Source organism: Neophocaena asiaeorientalis, unplaced genomic scaffold, assembly GCF_003031525.2.
Source record: "Neophocaena asiaeorientalis asiaeorientalis breed wild unplaced genomic scaffold, Neophocaena_asiaeorientalis_V1.1 scaffold298, whole genome shotgun sequence".
Taxonomy (NCBI): domain Eukaryota; kingdom Metazoa; phylum Chordata; class Mammalia; order Artiodactyla; family Phocoenidae; genus Neophocaena; species Neophocaena asiaeorientalis.
In genome coordinates, this window is record NW_020171997.1 from 363,520 (window position 1) to 387,826 (window position 24,307).

General features: G+C 38.1%; 1 protein-coding gene across 1 annotated transcript in view; it reads right to left on the bottom strand.

The window, feature by feature from the left end:
- Positions 1-1,572: 1,572 nt before the first annotated feature.
- SECISBP2L (SECIS binding protein 2 like) overlaps positions 1,573-24,307 on the bottom strand; it is a 61,194-nt gene continuing 38,459 nt past the window's right edge. Inside the window, exons 16-18 of the mRNA XM_024748791.1 lie at positions 18,634-18,788; positions 12,576-12,795; positions 1,573-5,869 (exon numbers count right to left, since the gene is read on the bottom strand). Of these exons, the coding sequence (XP_024604559.1) occupies positions 5,187-5,869; positions 12,576-12,795; positions 18,634-18,788 (1,058 nt within the window). The 3' untranslated portion in view covers positions 1,573-5,186. The remainder of the gene's footprint in view (positions 5,870-12,575; positions 12,796-18,633; positions 18,789-24,307) is intronic.

The window sequence follows — 24,307 nt, forward strand, 5'->3', positions numbered from 1 at the left end:
CTTCCACAGAAACCTGTACTACTTCAGGCCCCAAACCACAGCTAAGTCACAATTGCATTCTCTGGTTGCTCAGCTAGGAGCTCCAAACTTCATGCAATTCAGTATCTTATTTGCTCTAACCCTCTGTACCTCGAATACAGGCAGCCAGGTTATAGCCACAGTTACCCAACGCATTTCTGCAAGAATAAATCTCTTTCCTTACCAGAGGGTTGCCAAATAATTACTCAAAGTGTCAGAAAGATGGGAGGAGCAGGGTGAGGGGAAATAAAAGAGATTGAGACAGGGTCCAAAATAGAAACATCTCCCCCCTTTCCAAACTCTGCATTGTGGGAGCTCCGGCAAAACATGCTTTGGCCCTGTGATCCACAAGGCTGCCATTATTACCTATAATAAGCCAGGTGTCATATTTCATACGTGTCAGAAGAACCCATGTTAAGCTAAAATACTGAATTGCTAAGATAACTTAGACATTTCAAATAACTGAACTACTTAACGTGTGACCTAAATGTCTTTTGATGGTGTTCTCTTTCTAAAATGAAATACTTATGTGTATGGCTCCCAAGTTCTGAGCTTAGACTCAGAACTAAGCACCTTTTATGGTCAGGCCCATAGCTCAGGATACTTCTCTTCCCTCTCTCCTCACTTAAAAAAAAAGTTATTAATATTACATGGTAGCCTTTGACTGTTTTCAGGGGCCATGCACACCCTCTTCTGGTCACTTCTAAGAAAACCTGATCACTATTAGGGAAGGAACTCTGTCAGCAGTAGTACAAATTTTGGTCCAAGAAAGGGAACTATCCTGATAACAACTGAGAGGCATCCCTCCCTTCTCTTTGTGATCATCAAAACTTAATTTTTCATTATGAAAATTAGTGAACCTACTATTTTCTAACAGATGAGTTTTCAGATTTCCTCCACTTCATTGTGATACAGTGACAAGGTCTGAGACAACTCCAGGCAAAGGGTGATCAGGTGAGGCTCAGTAAGTCCAGTCTCTGAGGCAATCAGTTCAGTCCCAGCAGATCTCACACTGCAGAAGACACATGAAGATGAGGGGAAGCCCTGCTTAGTCTGTGCTGACATAACATAGAAGACATAGTGAATAAAAGCATAGACTTGACCACAGGACTGAGTCTGAATCCCAGATCTGCTAATTTACCAGCTGTGGAGCTTGGGCAAGTTACTTAACATTTCCATGATTATTTCATCATCTAAAAAGTGAGAAATTATAATAGTGTTTCCTCATAGGGCTGCTGTGAGGATTAAGTAAGTTAATATTGGGAAACGGCTTAGAACCACGTCTGGCACAGAGTAACCAGCATAAAAAGGAGAAGGAATTGGTAGGAGCCGTTTCCTAACACTAAGATGGTCTCTGGTGAGATGGTTAGACCCATGCCACAGATCACACCAACCATAGAGATTTTTACTAGTTACTCCTTCCTGCAGATTATACCTTCTTTGGGCAAACCCATGAGAGCACTAAGGGATACCACAAGCTGGACTCTTCTTTTCTCTATCCTACATGCTCGGCAAGTCAGGAATTCCTCAAGCACCTATTCTGAAATGATAGACTACATTTCAATAATCATTTTATTAGTTACAGAAGAATTTCCACTAGTATTTACATAGTGCAAAAAAGCTATTACCCCTATAATGTGATATAGCAATCATCCTTCATACAGCAAAAGACCTATCAAGATGAAGATCCCTTCATGTTATAATTCACACTAACTTTGCTAGTTTTTAATTAGAGCATTACGATTAAGACAGTAAATTATAAATTCATGTGGTATACTTAGAAATTAAATTACAAAATAATACAAATCCTCTTAAGGTGTGATGTGCCAACAAAGTTTAAATTTTTATCATTAATTAGAATTCAGATTTCAGATTAGGCAAACAGTCTGGCTGATTCTGTGATGTGTGTAAAGGTTGGAAGGAACAAGGGAGGAAGAAGATATATTATTTCACAAAAAAAATTTAAGTCAAAAAAAGATAAAGTGTTCAAATGGATAAGTTAATGTTCTACTTTGTTGACACAACATACAGAAAATACTTAAACGACAGGTCTTTTTTTTTTTAAGCAAACAGCAGCTTTACAAACAGTAATACTTCTTTATATATATATATTAAAGTAACAATGTGTTAGGATTGAACAGTTTTGTGCTAAAGAGTTGAAAAATGAATGTGGAGCTCACTACTCATTTGCACACTGTAATTCCCATCCCACCCACCTCCCCCAGCTTATTAAGAAATCAGACTATTACATTATTTGGATATTAATTTCTCAATATTTGAACTATGTGAATTCCTTTTGACTAATTCTTTTCCAAATACTGGAAGCATATAAAATACCATCTCTGCAAAAATGACATCCATTCAGAGCCTTTAAAACTTTTCAATGTATAACACATTTTTTCCGTTTAGTCAAAAGAAATATATTACAACATTTACAAACATATTTAAACCAAAAGTTAAGCTAATATGAACATTGTCTTTTGAGAAGTAATCTTCACAGCAAACAAACCTACTGAAGCAGAAATCTAGTTTTGGGAGTGCAATTCATATTTTAATTAATATATTTATGTATTGAAATAGAAATCTAATATTATTGCCACTAAAACCACCTCTACACATGAAGAAAAAAAATCACTATGGTTTTTATTTCTTGTGATGATGAACCTTTATTCTTCGCATTAGATCTCTCTAGATCTCCAAAGAGCTACTCACCTCAGATCCAAAAAACACTTTCCTAATTTTCACACCTCTGCCTGCATATAATATACACAAATTCCAGAATTTATCAAAAGGAAACGAATTATAAAGACATTATCAATACTTATCTTATTTAAGCATACGTTCTACACAGTAGCACTTCCTTTAATAAATTTTGGGTTGTCCTCTAGAAGTGACCTGTCTCATATAAAAAAGGCCATGGTCCCTTGGGTTTGCTGGCAGAAGATACTGCACGTGCAAGAGCGTTTATCAAACACATAACTGAACACTTCTGAAGTCTATAGCAAAATTCAAAGTTACTGGTGTTCTGAAGATTTCTTCAACTTCCCTTTTGATACAAATGTCAAAAAATCTAAAATGACAATTCTCATTCAGTAGAGATATAAAACATAAGAAACCTTTGAAAAGCCACTCATTACCTTAAGATCAAGAGTTATTTGAATCACTGACACCAAGCAAAGGAAATTTACACCATTAAAAAGTATGCAAAATTTTTCAATATACTTTTAAGATTGTCAGTAGTTCAAAACCTCTATCATTTCTTTAAACCAACTAACACTTCCAAATGTACAGAGACAGTAGGATCTGCCACATATAAATCCATGATTACTATTTCAGAGGCTTCATTCCTTACATGCTACATACCTTTAAGTACTGGATACTTTGTGCCTAAGAAGTCTATACTGAAGAACAGTTTAGGCAGGACAGTACAATAACGTCCCCTTTTAGCACGCTAATAGAGTTGATAGACTTGACATTTCCTACACAGCAATGCTCCTAAACTTTCACAATTCACAAATAACTAAGTCATCAACCAAGAATCTGGTCTCTCCAGTAATTAATGTTGGGATTATCAATAAATACATCAATACTAGAACAGTAGTCCCAATGCATTCAGTAAAGAATCTGCCCAATTCTTCCCTCTCACCTCTGTGAGGCAAAGCTCTGCCCCATAAAACCTGGGCAGGGAAAATACCCCTCCCTCTTCAGTTCTGTGCCTGCTTATCAGAGTCGGAAGTGTAAAGCTGGCATGCGTGTGTGTGTGTGTACACGCAGACACGTGTGTTGGTTAACTGGACGTGGTGGGTGGTTGGAGGGAAGACAGAAAAATAGGTAATTTGTAATTCTCCCACCATTATAAACTTGCAGAGGTCACTACCAGGTGGTGACTGACTAGCAAAACATTTAGCTCAGTAACTTTAACTTCACCCAAGGAGGTACAAACATTCCAGGAGAAGGGTAGAGATAAGGAACAGTGATCAAGAATTAATACCTGTGCCTATCTCCACACTCTAAAATCATCTAATAGTTTCAGCACAATTAGAACTTTCTCTTTTCTTCAAAACTTCCTCTTCCAAACCTTGATTATCAGGATACATGTTACAATTGCATGAAGTTCCTTTCCCTGACTCCCGTCAGTAACTGTGGTCAGTGTTACCTGGCAGGTGCTCAAGGTTAGGGACAAAATATTTTTCTTAAAAGGTGCAACGGTTTTTCACTCAGGACAAAGTATGAATACTCAATCAGATCCATATTTTAGGTCCAGAGAATCCCAAATCAGAAGCATGCAAGAGAACACACCAGTATAAGACTCTGCTTCTGGATAGTTTACAATTAAGTGCTGCAGTCATACAACCGGTTACAATTATTCACCTGTCAAAATTTGCCTAATTTTATGCAAATACGACTATGTACAAGAGCATTCCTGAGGTAAGTAAGAAGCAAATGTGAAACAGAACCCAGAATGTCCTATCATGGGTGACTTCTCACTATTAAAGACAAACATACCTAACTTTCCACAAATAAGGCCAGCTCTAATCTACCACGGTGGCTCCTTTGCTAGCCTAAGTATTGGAGGCTCTGTCTTAGCCCGTCCCAACTTTAATCAATTACCATGATCAGTGACTTCTGACATACGCATTTGTGGACTAAATAAAAGGTGCATCCATTTTTAATACAAAACACTTTGCGAACTTAGTTACCCTCAGCCATTTTTTTAGTTTTCTAACTCTACCTCCAGTTCTTTTCTAAAGAAGCCCAAACAACTTTTTGGTCAGACAAATTAGAGTATAGGATGTATAGTCTTGAAGCAAACACTGGTAACTGCTCCTTTTCTTAGAAGCTTAGCCTTTAACCTTCAAAATGACTAAACAGGCATTTTAAATTTACTTTCTTTAAAATCTGGTCTTCTTTTTAAATCGTTATTTTCCATAACAAAATAAGCTGAAACAATTCTGAATTTTCCATACAGTTCTTAGAAACACTTAGATGCTAATTAAAAGCTAAGCTATGGGTCATAACAAAACAAGTGAAAGACAGCTACAAAAATATCTGTCAGGAATTAAGTACATATATTAAATACTGGACAGTGCAAAATGTTGAGATGAAGCATGGAAGATAATGGCTGCAACCCTTACACAGCTGGAGATAGATAGCTGACATTTCCTGAGTTATAGATTTGGGGGCGTATAATTAGAATCAGAGTGCTCCTTGCTCAGCGAGCTGCAGTTGCTGGGCTTCTGCTGTTCCTGACTTGCTTGATGATCAGTAGTCCAGGCCTCGCTATCCACTCCTGGCTCTAGCACCTCGGCAGCCTCTGCTTCCTCTTCCCCACTTTGCTCTGCATTGTCTTCCTCAGAACCATTAAGGGTTTTTCCAAGTTGAAGAGTTTCCATCGTTCTCTGAGTCTCAGAGACCCAAGACTCAATTCTACTATTGAGCTGCACTTCTACAGATATGGGTTCATGAGTATAATCTTCCTCCTCCTCCTCGTCTTCATCATCTTCTTCTTCCAGCATGCCAGGTACAAGAGTGCTGGTGGTGCTGGTGATGGAGGAATTCAAAAGATCCCGGCCACTGCCATCCAAAGAGCCGGTCTCTGTACTCTGCTGTGAGGCCCATTCCAGGTCATCTGGCTTCACGTCCTCTTTATCACTCACTGTTGGTTTTCCAGGGTTTGTAGCTGAGGTAGTACTGCCTGCAGCCACTGATGATGGCTGCTTACCAACAGGGGCTGTGTCAAATGCAAGTTTACTGGGTTTTTCAGATGTGCTGTGCTTACAAGAAACTTCTCTCTCATTTTCTGATGTTTCCAATGCATCCGAAGTTTCCACCATGTTTCTCCAATTTGTTTCTGCAAATATCAAACAGATTTTTAAAAAACCAGAACACTGTTTCAGAATCATGCAACTCTTACAAGAGAGAAGAACAAACTACAGAAATCTGTTGGCTCACCAACTGACTGGAATGTTATAAATGGAAAACAGTTCTCAAAAAACCCCAGCACATTTAACATAAAGAAACAAAGAGGCCAAAATAAGTATATTAATGCTTCAGAATGTAAAAGATCTAATACTAACAGGAGCTCACTGACTCTAATATATAAAATCCATGTATTCATAAAAATCAATGAATTGCCTTTTTTTGGCCCTGAAGTGTCCTGGGCTCAAGGATCCACAAGTCACAGATGGCAGAGCCAAGATGTCCATCAGAAAAAAAAAGACAAAGAAATAGTTCTGATTTAACAGGCTTATATTGTGCTCCTTTAGCAAGTCAGAGCTGTCTTTTGGCCTGTAATGGAACTTGTGTTTCCATCTATAAGCAAAGATGCCATACATGTACTTCTAATATTTGTGAAAATGTGTTTTATAACATATATATGTTGCCTGGCTTACCAAGTGACTTTGAAGCCAAAAAATAATGAAGTATTATTATATAATACAGTGGTGATAATCTAAATTACTTTTAACAACAGGTAGTCAGTTTAGAGCAAAAAATGTACTAGGAATCAGGAGATGAAGAACAACTCTCCCACCTGTTTTTTTGTACGTTTTATTTTATTTTCCATTTAATTTTTTTATCACTGAGGTATAATTGACATAAAACATTATATTATTATAGTTTCAGGTGTACAACATAATGATTCAGTATTTGCATATACTGAGAAATGATCACTACAAGAAGTCTAGTTAACATCCATCCCCATTAATAATTACAAATTTTTTTTAAGATCTACCCTCTTAGCAACTTTCAAATACACAATAATATTAATTGTAGTCACCATGCTGTACATTAGATCTCCAAGCCATATTTATTTTATAACTGGAAGGTGGTAACTTTTTACCCCCTTCACCCATTTCGCCCACGCCCAGCACCCCCTGCCTCTGGCAACCACCAATCTGTTCTCTGTATCTATGAGCTTCGGGGATTTTCTTGGGGTTTTTTTTATTTTTTGTTTTGTTTTTAAGATTCCACATATAAATGAGATGATACGGTGTTTTTCTTTGTCTGACTTATTTCACTTAGCATAATGCCCTCGAGGCTCATCCTTATTATCACAAATGGCAAGATTTCATTCTTTTTAATAGCTGAATAATATTCCACGGTGTGTGTGTGTGTGTATATATATATACACACACACACACACACCACATCTTCTTTATCCGCTGATCTTCTTTACCGATTTATCCATCAATGGACATTAAGTTGCTTCCGTGCCTTGGTTATTGTAAATAATGCTGCAATAAACATGGGGGGTGAATACCTCTTTTTTGAGCTAGTGTTTTTATTTTCTTCAGATAAATACACAGAAGTGGAATTGCTCGATCATACGGTAGTTCTCATCTTAATATTTTGAGGAACCTCCATATTGTTTTCCTTAGTGGCTGCACCAACTTACATTCCCCATGAGCAGTGCACAAGGGTTCCCTTTGCTCCACATCCTTGCAAACATCTGTTATTTTTTGTCTTTTTGATAACAGCCAACTAACAGGTTGTGAGCTGATATTTCATTGTGGATTTGATTGGCATTTCTCTGATGACTGGTGATGTTGAGCATCTTTTCATGTACCTGTTGGTCATCTGTGTGTCTTTCTTTGGAAAAATGTCTATTCAGATCCTCTGCCCAATTTTAAATCGGACTTTTTTTTTTTTTTGCTATTGAGTTGTATGAGTTATTTATATATTTTGGTTATTAATCCCTCATCAGATACATGATTTGCAAATATATTTTCTCCCATTCAGTAGGCTGCCTTTTCATTTTGTTGATGGTTTCCTTTGCTGTACAGAAGCTGTCTGATTTGGTGTAGTCCCACTTATTTTTGCCTTTTCTTAAAAAATAAAAATCCCCTTCTATTTGCATTGTAGCTGCTATTTGCATTTTACAGGCATAATGATCAAGCTGTAGTGATAAAGCAAGCCTATTCATACAAATATACTTAACTTGATTGCCCCCCATCAATTATATATTGCTACAGACCATATTTTGGCCACCTGAAGTCAGGGCGCATGGTTTGGGGAAAAAACCTTCCTTTCCTGCAGCTACTTCAAATGTAGAACAGGTCTTTCCACTTGCACTCCTACCACATGACAAACAAATCTAGTCCTCCTCCTTTATTCTTTCTCAGTTAATAACATCCTTTTCAGTCTCAAAGCAGAAGAAACCTTATAGTAATCCTTGATCCTATCTTTCTCCCTTACTATATATATCCCTTCATTCCACTGAACTCATAACTATACCATGTCACTTCTAGCCCCAAAACTATTAAATTTGGTCACTACTGCCTTAGCTCAAGCCTCCTTTATCTTGCTGTACATCTACTATACCTTTCTAATTGGTTTTGTGAATTGACCACATCACTGTCTAACTGGCTTTTTATTACCCTAGTAATCCAAACTCCTTAGTTTTAGTAACCAAGCCCTTCATAGTCTATCCTTCTGGTCCCATTCATTTTAACCCCCAGCCATGCATTCCATGCTCAAGGTCACTTTGAATTCTCACTGCTCACAGAAGTCATCCCCTTTCTGTTTACAATTCTTTGCTTTGCGTAAGCTGTTCTTTCTGTATGAGATGTGTTTTCCTCATTTACCCTTCACACTCCTACTCATTCTTGACAACTTTTAATGCCAGTTCCTTTGTGAAGCCTTTCCTGATTTTCCTAAGACCGTCACTAACCTGAACTCCCACAGCACTTTCTGCATATTTGGTTCAAAAGCATTTGTTTTTTGTTTTCTGTTCTACTCCCTCCTCCCTCCTCATTCCCACTCATCTCTGTGTTCCTGTGGCTGGCATACAGTATGTGCTGGGAAAATAAGCCTTTACAGTAAATGGAAATTTTCACCCATATATGTAATTATGCAGAAAATAACTTTCAAAAGCCATACAATTTACAAAATTTAGGTACACATATTTCCTTCCGACAGTTTTTTTCCTCTTTCAAAAGTACTATAAGAATTCATGTGGGGTCTTAGAAAAACCCCAGTGAGTCAAAGGAACAGGAAAAAGAAAGGTGGTCAGAAGACTGAGCAGGGCTGATCTCTCTCCAGGCTCTGTCTTGGGCATTCAGCTACTAGGTAGGTGAGCTGAAAGCCAGACAGGTCCTTTGGAAAGGAAAGGGAGATATGACCTTGGAAGCAGAGACAAGGGACTCTGTGATTAGCCATCAAGAGACCTGTCACAATGATCAAAGAGCCACTGAGGTCACATATCCACGGGGAGGGTCCAGGGTTCCACCTTAAAGTAATAGGTGAAGCTTGATCAACAACTAATGAGCACACAAACACATAACTGTGACGGGGAGAAACAAAGCGAGTATGAAAATGCCGTCTTTGGTTGGAGGAGCGGGCAGGGGATGGGAGGGGGTTGGGCTGAATACAGGAGTCTAAAGCCAGAATAGCACATCGAGAAGCCCACTTCTGAAGAAGGGATTAGGAAGCAATGTAAAGGCAGGGTCAAAGATCTCAACAAACCTGGAAATGTTACTGATCCAAACCTACCCTGATTCTGAATTGTTTACTTTAGCAGAATTTAGTCAATAAAGCTGCTTATTAACCCCTCTATGCTCTCCTGTTTTGTTAGTTGGTTCTTTGTGAAACTACCTTTTCAACTTTGACACTAGTTGGTTTGTCAGAGGATGAGGTGTGTGTATTTCTCCCATCAGTCATTACACAGAGGGAAGCTGTCCATCTTTAGATAGTTGTATATAGTAGAGGAACACAGAGATGAGTTCAAGACCCTACAGAAGAAGGTGTGGTGGCAGAGAATGAGCCGGAAACTCAAGATAGATAGAGGTAGTCCTCCCCTCACAAGGGGTTACTGAAAACCTACTGTATGGTCCTACCGGAAATTCATTCAACACACAAGGAATTCACATCACACTGGCTAAGAATTCTAGAGTCAAACTTAGCAGCTCTGTGACACTGGCAAGTGATTTACCTCACTTCATTTTAGTTCTCTCATCTGTAAAATGCAGTACAATATTTCTTATCTCCTAGGACTGCTCAGAGGATTAAATGTCTTAATAAAAGTGCCTAGTAAGAATTCAGTAAGTGAGCTATTATTATTATATGTCAAGTGCCCATTAGGTGTCAGGTTTCTATCTCAAAGAACGTACTGCTTAGTTGGGATTTATGTTTGAAGCTATTTGTTTCACGTAAGTATGACAAAATTGAGACTCAGCTCCAGTGGAAGGAAAACATAAGCAAAGAAAACAATTACGGTGTACACAAAGAACAGTAAGACTGAACTATCATAGGAACCTTTCTATTCTACCAATGTTTAGCACCCCTTTCCCAGCTTTGTTTTCTCTTTAGACTGTGGAAATCACAAGAAAACATTTTAGAAATCTTGCACCAGGCTGGCATGGGAGACACTATTTGTTGTCTACCCAAGAGTCATTCCCTATTTTCTTCCTGGCTAACAGAACCCCCAAACCTGAGATGGACTTGAACACAGTCCCATGGGAGGAATTAAAATAGTTCTTAGACTATCATGACTATCCCATTCCCCTTTGCCAGATATTCTCTTGCCCACATCTCCCTTGCAGCTAAAAGCAGTCACATGGTCGGCTCTGGCCAAATGAAACAAAAGGCAAAGTCTTCTGAAAATTGTTTCCTTCACTGATAAAAAGAGCATACTGCTTGAAACTCCTGCCTGAACTGTTGTGATGCCCAGGGCCACTGCAGCCATTTATGAACATGAGATGATAAGCACAAGGATAAGAAGCCACAGACTGAAAATGGAAGAATAGAAAAAAGGAAAGAACTAGGGACATCGACAACATTGTGAAATAATTAAATATCCTAATTTCTCAGGCCACATTAGTGGGTTGTTTTTTGTTTGTTTGTTTCTGTGGTACGCGGGCCTCTCACTGTTGTGGCCTCTCCCGTAGCGGGGCACAGGCTCCGGACACGCAGGCTCAGCGGCCATGGCTCATGGGCCCAGCCGCTCCGCAGCACGTGGGATCTTCCCAGACCGGGGCACGAACCCACGTCCCCTGCATCGGCGGGCGGACTCTCAACCACTGCGCCACCAGGGAAGCCCCATTAGTGGGTTTTATGTCTGTTGCTGAATACATCTGATACTGACAGAGTAACTTTGTGCTTTACTCTCAAAGCAAATTATTTATGATTATTTCCACTTATTTTGTTGGCGTCCTCATAAATCAGATCATAGGCCAGAATCTTTAAGGTTCTGTCTAAATCCCTTCTTAGAATTCAGCCATTAGCTCACAAAACTTTCGCTCTGAATGAAACATTATACATGATCTAGACAAACCCTTCTCACTTTACTGAAGACAAATCTGAGGCTCAGAAATTAATCAATTATGCCTAAATACCCTAGGCAGACTGTGGAAAAGCCAAGGCTTCAATCTTTGAACACTTTAAATCTGGTGTTTTGAAAACATCTTCTAAGTCTTTGAGAGGTTCTTTTTATAACTTTTCTTTTTATGTGCCCAAATGAAGATAACGGTCATTTCCCCAAACCCACAGCTTTAGGAATTTATCTTGCAGTTTACCTTTGAGATCTGGCATATCACTAATCACTACATAGAGAAATGATTTCATTTACAAAGTTGGCCCTTTATCTTCTTTACTTTCAACTAGTATCACTTTAACCAAAGAAACATCTCTGCCTCTAAGCCAGAATCACCTTTGCCTGACCAACAGTTTCTGAAAGGTGCACAATAGCTCGTTAGTTGCCTCTGGTCTGCAGCTTTGTCCACAGCATTCCAAACATTTAACTACAATCACAGACAAGGGGAGCAGGAAAGAGAAGTGTGGGAAGAAAGGAAGAAAACGATGCCTCAGTTTTTTACATGTTACATTTTAGGTGGCAACAAGCTATTTGATAAACTTTCAGATACGACTAAAAAGAGAAAAGAAAAACAAGAAGCCAAGGTGAAGGAGGTGGCTGCACTATTTTTAAAAAAGAACAGGGGAAATGAAACAGAAACTAAATCAAGAAAGGAATCTAGTATTCTAGTACTAGTGTTCAAAGTATTATAGAAACATTGCAAGGAAACTACTAAAATGCAGAGTACAGTAATTATTGTTACTTTAAACCTTATACATAAATACTGTTTTAGTCTATAAGTCCTTTTCACTACCATCAGATTTAACTCAAGACAAATGTCACAAGTCTACGTTTGATAAGTTTAGATTGAATATTCAGGTCTTTTGTTTACACAGTAAATACAAAATTTTAATAATCAAGTATAAAGTATTAGAATTAAACTTCCTAGAATTTATTTATTTACTTAGTGATAGGTCAGAAGAATGGCACATTTGGCTTTTTAAATCCCTTTGGAATTTTCTTTTTTCTTTTTAAGATTTTGGAAATGTGACTAATTTCAGGGACTCACAGAAACTCTCAGCCCCAAATATTCTCCTAACTTTCAATGGACACGTGTAATACAATTTTTAAATCAAAAATGTGAGCAAACTTTGAATAATCAAGAAGATAAAAACAAAAGGTAGCATGGAGAGTCATTTTTAAAATGACATTAATCATTAAATTATTTCAAAATTTCAGTCATTTAAAATGGTATGTAATAACTTACCATATTCCTTTTCATTGACTTCAGAGATGGGTTCAGAAATAACACTGCAGAAAGAAATGGCACTTGCTGCAGAGGGATTCCGAGAATGCCCCATGTGGTGTGGCACCTTTTTCACGTTCTTCAAGGCTTCCTCGGCTTGCTCCTGTTCCATTGCTGCAACCATATCTTTATACGCTTTCCTGGCTTCTTCAGTGAGTTCTACTAACTTATTAAACAGGCTCTAAAAAGAAAGATATTTTGCCCAGTCCATTTTTTGTTATACTCTTTATTACTACCATTAGCAATAAATACCTCTACTGTTTCAGGACTGGATACACTTTCTATCAGCACAAAATCCAAATGGTATGCAAACCACAGAACCTTACAAAATACTCTGTAACTTACATATATTGTTTAGTTAATTCTCACAAGTCTGAGGCAACTTCTTGATTCAGTACTAGCCACTAAATATGCTATATTAAAGTTCTTACAGAGTTTATCAATTCAACAACTGCACCCTTTAGCATGTGGCACTATAGTGGGTACCAAGACTACTGGAACCACCCCTCTGCTCTCAAAGAATCTTCCATATGGCTGAAAGGAGAGGACAGGAGACGATGATTCAGGGGACAATACCTTAAATGCCTTGACATGTACAAAGTGGTTTAGCTTTGGGAGGAAACATCTAACTGCTGGGCATCAGTGAAGAATTCATAAAGGAATATGACACCTGATGCAGGCCTTGAAAATCTGGTATAGTTTTGAGGAGTGGAGACAATACATTCTTAGCCAAGCATGCAAAACCATAAACCAAGGTACAGACTTAATAAAGTTCAAGGCTTGTTTGGGGAGCAGTGAAGAATCTCATATGGGTTCGAATATAAGGGAATGAGTGTATGCAGGGTGATATCAAAGGATGCAGAAGCAGATGGCAGTCTCCACAGGAATGAAAAGTTCCCTATCATGTTTGCTTGTTGAAAGAACTCTTTACAATAAGACCAAAAAGAAGTGATGGTATGGCTAGCTGCGGCCTTGAAAATGATGAAAGGCTAATTATAAAAATAGAATAAAGAACCTGGAAATAGAATGTGGAGTTAACCAGAAGTTCTTCCATCAGCAAAAGAGAATGAACATGAATGGAATTAATAACCCCAATGAAACTGTAAATGACAGAGCACATTTGTGTTAATAAATGGCAAAATTCGTTAGGCATTAAAGCTGTACTTCAATAACTATGACATCTAGCGATGTCTAAAGAAAATTGAAGTTTTCACAGTAACCAGAAAGACAACCAAAGAATGACTTTTAGTGGTTCTTACATCAAATGACTTTTAGTGATTCTTACATCACAATTCAACAACATTCTACTCCTGTTTAATGTCTTGATTTAGTATCAGAATGCAACATACCCACAAATTAAGTAAAAAATTTTAGATGGTAAATATGACCTGGCCACCTGGAAGAGTATGTTTAATTATATATATTATATATTATATATATATATATATATATATATATATAAAGTATATATATATATAGAAAAAAGTACAGCACATTTTTTTTTTCTTAACAAGGCACTGTCATTTAAATATAAACCATAACAACACGAATGCATGGGAAACGTGTCATATTACTACGGAATAATGTATCTCTAAAAACTAAACTTAAGCAGGAAAAGCGTAAGTAATGTGCTTTACCCGGCTGCAGTTTAAACTGTTTAAAGTACAATACAGGTACAATAAACACTGCTGCTAACTGTATTGATTTTTGAAAAGGGGTGGGTGCTAGTAGTATCAAAACTATATTCAGGATTTACTTATTTTTAAAAAGGAGGATGGATTCTGATAAAAAAAGCCCCCATGAGTTACATGTAAGAGACTTCATAAATATTTGTTTGCAATAAACCATGCACTTAAGCACAGCCAACAAAAAGAACATAGGCTTATGGATATGCAATTTTGAGATTAACATTGGTTTTACAATATAAATAAAACACAGAAACTGTTGGGAATAAAACAATACACAAGAAGAAGAGAAAATAAAATTGAAGAGAAAAGCTATTAGGGAATAAAAGCTTTGAATATCAGGGTAAAGACAGAAAGCTTAATTCAAAGGTTAGCATTATTACATGGTAAATATAGGGTAGGTGCACTACATTACTATGAGTAGACACTCTGGACAGTATAGCAGTGCTTCCTTTACCTCCGCTTTATGAATGTGTTGGGTTTAAACAATAACTTACTATCTCAAAATGGAGCAGGCAAGAAAAGCAATGTACAAACAAAACTGCCAAACATTTTATAATATAATATCATACACATAACCTAATATACATAGTTCAGTAAGAAGTCAATACAATTAAAAACAAACATATCCCCTTTTTCTGACCCTGATTCCATTCCTATGCCATAAACTCTAACAGTGAACAAAACATTGTTATTATGTGTCTTTATCACAGAGCTACTTAGCACCTAAATTCTCACATGAAGTTTAACGTAACAGGCAGATATACATCAACCATACAATTAATTAAAGAAACATTTATTACCTGCTCATCCTTGAGTAATATAAAAGGTTTTCGGGGATATAAAGACAAGGGAAATCAAAGAGGAAATCAAAAGATACCTAGAAACAAATGAAAATGAAAACACGACGACCCAAAACCTATGGGATGCAGCAAAAGCAGTTCTAAGAGAGAAGTTTATAGAAATACAATTCTACCTCAAGAAACAAGAAACATTTCAAATAAACAACCTAACCTTACATCTAAAGCAATTAGAGAAAGAACAATAAAACCCCCAAAGATAGCAAAACGAAAGAAATCATAAAGATCAGATCAGAAATAAATGGAAAAAAAAAAGAAGGAAACAATAGCAAAGATCAATAAAGCTAAAAGCTGGTTCTTTGAGAAGATAAACAAAATTTATAAACCATTAGCCGGATTCATCAAAAAAAAAAAGGGAGAAGACTCAAATCAAAGGAATTAGAACTGAAAAGAGAAGTAACAACTGACACTACAGAAATACAAAGAATCTTGAGAGATTACTACAAGCAACTCTATGCCAATAAAATGGACAATCTGGAAGAAATGGACAAATTCTTAGAAAAGCACAACCTTCTGAGACTGACCAGAAGAAACACAAAATATAAACAGACCAATCACAAGCACTGAAATTGAAACTGTGATTAAAAATCTTCCAACAAACAAAAGCCCAGGACCAGATGGCTTCACAGGCGAATTCTATCAAACATTTAGAGAAAAGCGAACACCTATCCTTCGCAAACTCTTCCAAAGTATAGCAGAGGAACACTCCCAAACTCATTCTACAAGGCCACCATCACCCTGATACCAAAACAGACAAAGATGTCACAAAGAAAGAAAACTACAGACCAATATCACTGATGAACATAGATGCAAAAATCCTCAACAAAATTCTAGCAAACAGAATCCAACAGCACATTAAAAGGATCATACACCATGATCATGTGGGGTTTATCCCAGGAAGGCAAGGATTCTTCAATATATGCAAATCAATCAATGTGATAAACAATATTAACAAATTGAAGGAGAAAAACCATATGATCATCTCAATAGATGCAGAAAAAGCTTTCGACAAAAATCAACACCCATTTGTGATAAAAAAAAACCCTCCAGAAAGTAAAGGGAACTTACCTCAACATAATAAAAGCCATATATGACAAACCCACAGCCAACATCACTCTCAATGGTGAAAAACTGAAACCATTTCCACTAAGATCAGGAACAAGACAAGGTTGTCCACTCTCTCCACTATTATTCAACATACTGTTGGAAGATTTAGCCATAACAATCAGAGAAGAAAAAGAAATAAAAGGTATCCAAATTGGAAAAGAAGAAATAAAACTGTCACTGTCTGCAGATGACATGATACTGTACAGAGAACCCTAAAGATGCTACCAGAAAACTACTAGAGCTAATCGATGAATTTGGTAAAGCAGCAGGATACAAAATTAATGCACAGAAATCTCTTGCATTCCTATACACTAATGATGAAAAATCTGAAAGAGAAATTAAGGAAACACTCCTACTTACCATTGCAACAAAAAGAATAAAACACCTAGGAATAAACCTACCTAAGCAGACAAAAGACCTGTATGCAGAAAACTATAAGACACTGATGAAAGAAATTAAAGATGACACAAACAGGTGGAGAGATATACCATGTTTTTGGATTGGAAGAATCAACATTCTGAAAATGACTATACTACCCAAAGCAATCTACACATTCAATGCAATCCCTCTCAAAGAGGGTGTGGAGAAAAGGGAACCCTCTTGCACTGTTGGTGGGAATGTAAATTGACAGAGCCACTATGTGTGACAGTATGGAGGGTCCTTCAAAAACTAAAAATAGAATTACCATATGACCCAGTAATCCATTACTGGGCATATACCCTGAGAAAACCATAATTCAAAGAGTCATGTACCACAATGTTCACTGCAGCTGTATTTACAACAGCCAGGACATGGAAGCAACCTAAGTGTCCGTCGATAGATGAAAGGATAAAGATGATGTGGCAGATATATACAATGGAATATTACTCAGCCATAAAAAGAAATGAAATTGAGTTATTTGTAGTGAGGTGGATGGACCTAGAGTCTGTCATACAGAGTGAAATCAGAAAGAACAATATAAATACAGTATGTGAACACATATATATGGAATCTAAAAAACAAAAAATGTTTATGAAGAACCTAGGGGCAGGACAGGAATAAAGATGCAGATGCAGAGAATAGACTTGAGGACACAGGGAGGGTGAAGGGTAAGCTGGAACGAAGTAAGAGAGTGGCATGTACTTATATATTCTACCAAATGTAAAATAGATAGCTAGTGGGAAGCAGCTGCATAGCACAGGGAGATCAGCTCAGTGCTTTGTGACCACCTAGAGGGGTGGGATAGGGAGGGTGGGAGAGAGACGCAAGAAGGAGGAGATAAAAACGGATTCCCTTTGTTATAAAACAGAAACTAACACACCACTGTAAATTAATTATACTGCAATAAAGATGTCAAAAAAAAAAAAAAAGACAAGGGTCCTACCCTTGAGGAATTCACACTTACATGAAGAAACACATTAACTATGACAAAGCCGTGTGATATCTATAACTGAGGAAAGCATGGGCTTCTAATGGCAGGACAAATATTAATTACATGATCGTAAAGAGTAGGTGGGCAGACAGATAATTTAATGGGTAGTGGGAGAGAAACTGGATGGATAGGGGAATGGGGGTATTCAATATGGTGACTGGATAGGAAAGATAGACACTTAAATATACACAAATAGTATGGCTGAGAAGAGGGAAAATGGTCCATCAGTTGTGTCACAAAATACTTTAGAATCAACTTCATAAAAAAGTTATTGTATGCACAGATTGTATACAATTTAAAACAAGTACAACTGAAAATGTTTCAATGTAAGAGCCACAAGTCAAATGATGTTCTAAAAAGAACCCCACACATTCAAAAAACCCCACCAATCTTAAAATGTTATCAGTTAATAAGCATTACTCTAAATAAATAACATTTACTTTAACATTTATCAGCTCCTATGGGCAAAGTTTGTATTAGTCGACTATGAGAGGAAGACAAATATCACGGGTGTAGAATTATTCTCTCAATTGGTTTAGGAATTTCATTTTCAAAGGAAAATTCTCTCCAAATAAAGGATTCTTTTCTCTCTTGACTCCTAGCAGCACAAAATGTACCCAACATACAGACTGAAGAAATTTGTTTTACTTTGTACAATACTGGATACCTTTACCCAGCAGTTACATATATTGTCAAGTAGTACATATCTGAACCCAGGAAAAAAAAAAAAATCACTGTAGCAGAAATACGAGCTAAAATCTTTTCACAATGCTATAGGATTGACTTACGCAAATGTTTTCAACACTAAAAAAGGAAATGTAATACTCAAGAATTTTCCACTCATTCCTGGAGAGTCATCATATCACTTCTCCAAATGCTCAAACATAACAATGGCACGTGTCCAAAGATGTACTATGGCAGGTGGGCAGTGAGGGACTGCATCTTCTAAGTCTTACCTCAGCACCAAAGTAGTTGAAGATTCCCACCACACTAACAGGAACCAGCTTGTTCACACAGCGTCCTAGAGCTTTTCTTCCAAGGGCAAACACAAAAGGAATTTCTTGTTCCCGTGCCATGGCTATAACATTATAGAGAGCCTCATCCAGGCCACCTGAGAAATCAACATGTATAGAAGTTTTTAGTTATTTCCTAAATGGAGCTATTTTAGCACCCGACAGCATAAAACACAGCAGCAAAGGAGTCCATGAATGCTTGTGGCACGTAGGCTGTTCACCACATTTTCCTATCTGAATTTGTACTTCCTATCTGAATTTGTACTATATTTGGATATTACGTACATATTTTCTTTCTCCCAGTTAAATACTATATTCCTTTAATGCGAGTATTTTTGTTTCTCTACAGGGACTAGTATAGCAGGAGTCAAATTACAATATAATAAACATTTTCCGTTTTTTTAAATTAATTAAAATTGTTAATAGTGGCTGATTCCTTTATCTAATCTCTCAGCTCAAGTAAGCAACCTATCACATGCAATAAGACCGATTATACATTACTGTTTTTACTGGTATTTTTCCCCTCTGCCTGCTACTGCTACTTGATGCCTCTGTCTACTCCAATCACCTGAAATGGCTCCTCCATGAAAAACGACAAATAACGGTGCACGACATAGTACAAAAGCCTCTGTTACTGCTGGTTTCTCAGAGACAAATCTCCACCATAAACAGAGGCAGAGACATGTATCTTTTTTTTTTAAATAATGTATTTAACTGATTTTAAGATGCAAAATTTTTTCCACATACTAACAACTCTGAACTAGGGTAGCATTTTACAATCAATGGAATCTTTGGATTGATAAAATTTTTCTTTCTTAGTGGAATATAAAATATTGCTGCATCATACAATCATCATGTTCTATCCTGAACACTAATTTTAGGATACAAAAATTACAAATAATATTTCTTTTTCTGAAATAGGGTAGGATAACTGTCTAGAGAGCCCATTTTCATTTCTGACATTAGTCACTGCTGTCATATTGTTTCTACAATCATGTTGGCTTATATTAAATAAGAGAGAGTTTGATTTCCCAATTGGAAAAACTCAATGAACTATGGTAAAAATGCATATATCATAACCATTATGTAAGAACTGATCTGGAATTTGGGATTTATAGGAGATGTTTAGGTATTGTTATTAATTACTACATAGTTTGAGAGAGTCTTTCAACTTCTCTCTTTCATACAATGGACGTAATTATTTTTGTCTCTCTGGCAAGATCAGAATGCCCCAATAGTAAAAGGAAAAATATTTGAAAGTGTTTCTTTGAGGAGCATTAATTATGTTGTTTAATATATTTAAAATATACCCCTCTAATGACCAATTAAGTACCCAAGTGTTCAGGACAGGAAACTGATTTTGAAATTGTTTTAAATATAGTGGCAAATAAATAGTTATAAGGGGACAATGGAAAGCAGACCTTCAAAATTAGATTGTATTTCTTCCTAAAATAGAAACATTTTTTAATAAAATTTTGGTTGATATTATAAAGTCACATAGCCCAAATGTTTTCAGGTTCATTCAAAATAATTATGATTTGGAAAGGTCAACCATACATCAATTAGAAGACAGAAATGTTTATCAAAATAATTTCTTTATTTTTAGAATAATTGATTTGTAAACTTTCTAGGATGATTAGAAAGTAGGGCCATTTATTATTAAGAATGCCACAGACCATGATCACATAAATCCATATCCTCTTCATAAAAGAGGATATTTATCTCTCATTTATCTAGAGAAGCAGGGAAGCATTCGGCTTATTCAAAAGTAGCATGATCATTAAGGAACACATTCAAAAAAAGTTGATTAGCAGAGTCTATCCTTTTTATCGACGGTGGAAACTATTAACTGGACCTTTAAAAGACCACTCGTAATGACCTTGGCTTCAGAATCAAAGCACGGTACTATGTTTGTATGGGCCTACATAACCTAGGGTCTATAATGAGAAATACGTTTTGGCCTACACTTGACTCCTGTCCACAGTCAAAGACCAAGAAGGAGAACTGTACCTTTTTCCTAATTTTTTTAGAGAAAAGAGCCATCAAAGGAGGGTAATACAAAAATTTTAAAGCAGAATAGGCCAGAAATGAGCCATCCAGCTACACGGTAGCACCTCCGGGAACCAGCTGCCAGGTCGCCACTGCTGGGTTTTTCACTTGCTCCTTTGCGGGGCTAGTGCCCCTGCTCCAGGCCTGCCTGAAGAGCTGGGGAGGAGGCTGCACCAGAGGAGACCTTCAAGATGGCAGAAGAGTGAGATGTGGAGATCACCTTCCTCCCCATAGATACCTCAGAAATACACCTACACATGGGAAACAACTCCCACAGAACACCTACTGAACACAGGCAGAAGACCTCAGACCTCCCAAAAGGCAAGAAACTCCCCATGAACCTGGGTAGGGCAAAAGAACAAAAAACAGAGACAAAGGAACAGGGACGGGACCTGCACCACTGGGAGAGAGCTGTGAAGGAGGAGAAATTTCCACACACTAGGAAGCCCCTTCACTGGCGGAGACGGGGGGTGGCGGGGGAGAAGTTTTGGAGCCACGGAGGAGAGCGCAGCAACAGGGGTGCAGAGGGCAAAGTGGAGAGACTCCCGCACAGCACTCACCAGCCCGAGAGGCTTGTCTGCTCACCCGCTGGGGCAGGCGGGGCTGTGAGCTGAGGCTCGGGCTTTGGAGGTCAGATCACAGAGAGAGGACTGGGGTTGGCTGTGTAAACACAGCCTGAAGGGGGCTAGTGTGCCACAGCTAGCCGGGAGTGTGTCCAGGAAAGAGTGTGGAACTGCCTAAGAGTCAAGAGACCATTATTTCAGGGTGTGTAAGGAGAAGGGATTCAGAGCACCACCTAAAGGAGCTTCAGAAACGGGTGTGAGCCACGGCTATCAGCACAGACACCAGAGATGGGCATGAGATGCTAAGGCTGCTGCTGCAGCCACCAATAAGCCTGTGTGCAAGCACTGGTCACTATCCACACCTCCCCTCCCGGGAGCCTGGGCAGCCCACCACTGCCAGGGTCCCGTGATCCAGGGACAACTTCCCCAGAACACACAGTGCGCCTCATGCTTTTGCAATGGCACGCCAGCCTCTGCCTTCACAGGCTCGCCCTGCATTCCGTACCCCTCCGTACCCCGGGTCTCAGTGAGGCAGAACCCCCTAATCAGCTGCTACATTAACCCTGTACTGTCTGGACAGGAAGAGACGTCCTCAGGGGACCTACACTCAGAGGTGGGGCCAAATCCAAAGCTGAACCCTGGGAGCTGTGCGAAAAAAGAAGAGAAAGGGAAATTTCTCCCAGCAGCCTCAGGAACAGTGGATTAAATCTCCACAATCAACTTGATGTACCCTGCATCTCTGGAATATCTGAATAGACAATGAGTCATCCTGAAATTTTGGTGGTAGACTTTGGGAGCAACAATATGTTTTTTTTTCATTTTTCTCTTTTTGTGAGTGTGTATGTATATGCTTCTTCGTGTGATTTGGTCTGTATAGCTTTGTTTTTACCATGTGTCCTAGAGTTTTGTCTGTTCTTTTTATTTTTTTTTTAAGTATAGTTTGTAGTGCTTGTTATCACTGGTGGATGTGTTTTTTCGTTTGGTTGGTCTCTTCGCTCTTTCTCTTTTTTTTAATTACTTTTAAATTTTTCTTATTTTTAACTTTAATAAATTTACTTTCTTTTTTTCTTTCTTTTTTTCTCCCTTTTCTTCTGAGCTGTGTGGCACACAGGGTCTTGGTGCTCCAGCCAGGTGTCAGGACTGTGCCTCTGGGGTGGGAGAGCCAAGTTCAGGACAATGGTCCACCACAGACCTCCTGGCTGCACGTAATATCACACAGCAAAAGCTCTCCCAGAGGGCTTCTCTGGTGGCGCAGTGGTTGAGAGTCCACCTGCCGATGCAGGGGATGTGGGTTCATGACCTGGTCCAGGAGGATCCCGCATGCCACGGAGCACCTGGGCCCGTGAGTCATGGCCGCTGAGCCTGCGCATCCGGAGCCTGTGCTCCACAGACACCCCAAAACACACCATCAGACAAGGTCCTGCCCACCGAAAGACAAGATCTAGCCTCATCCACTAGAACACAGACGGCAGTCTCCTCCACCAGGAAGCCTACACAACCCACTGAACCAACCGTAGCCACTGGGGGCAGACACCAAAAACAACAGGAACTACGAACCTGCAGCCTGCGAAAAGGAGACACCAAACACAGTAAGTTAAGCAAAATGAGAAGACAGAAAAACACACAGCAGATGAAGAAGCAAAGTAAAAACCCACCAAACAAATGAAGAGGAAATAGGCAGTCTACCTGAAAAAGAATTCAGAGTAATGATAGTAAAGATAATCCAAAATCTTGGAAACAGAATGGAGAAAATACAAGAAATGCTTAACAAGGACCTAGAAGAACTAAAGAGCAAACAAACAATGACAAACAACACAATAAATGAAATTAAAAATTCTCCAGAAGGAATCTATAGCAGAATAACTAAGGCAGAAGAACGGATAAATGACCTGGAGAATAAAATAGTGGAAATAACTACCGCAGAGCAGAATAAAGAATAAAGAATGAAACGAATTGACAACAGTCTCAGAGACCACTGGGACAACATTAAATGCACCAACATTCGAATTATAGGGGTCCCAGAAGAAGAAGAGAAAAAGAAAGGGACTGAGAAAATATTTGAAGAGATCATAGATGAAAACTTCCCAAATATAGGAAAGGAAATAGTTAATCAAGTCCAGGAAGCGCCAAGAGTCCTATACAGGATAAATCTAAAGAGAAACACACCAAGAAACATATCAAACTATCAAAAATTAAATACAAAGAAAAAATATTGAAAGCAGCAAAGGAAAAGCAACAAATAACATACAAGGGAATCGCCATAACGTTAACAGCTAATCCTTCAGCAGAAACTCTGCAAGCCAGAAGGGAGTGGCAGGACATATTTAAGGTGATGAAAGGAAAAAACCTACAACCAAGATTACTCTACCCAGCAAGGATCTCATTCAGATTTGACAGAAAAATTAAAACCTTTACAGACAAGCAAAAGCTAAGAGAATTCACCAAATTCTTTGCTTTGGTAAAGCACCACCAAACCAGCTTCACAAGAAATGCTAAAGGAACTTCTCAGGCAGGAAACACAAGAGAAGGAAAACACTTACAATAACAAACCCAAAACAATTAAGAAAATGGTAATAGGAACATACATATCAATAATTACCTTAAATGTAAATGGATTAAATGCTCCAACCATTTACTTAAATGTAAATGGATTAAATGCTCCAATCAAATGCTCCAACCAAAAGACAAAGAATGGCTGAATGGACACAAAAACCAAGACCCGTATACATGCTGTCTACAATAGACCCACTTCAGACCTAGGGACACACACAGACCGAAAGTGAGGGGATGGAAAAAAAATATTCCATGCAAATGGAAATCAAAAGAGAGCTGGAGTAGCGATTCTCATATCAGACAAAACAGACTTTAAAATAAAGACTATTACAAGAGACAAAGAAGGACACCACATAACGATCAAGGGATCAATCCAAGAAGAAGCTATAACAATTGTAAATATTTATGCACCCAACATAGGGGCACCTCAATACATAAGGCAACTGCTAACA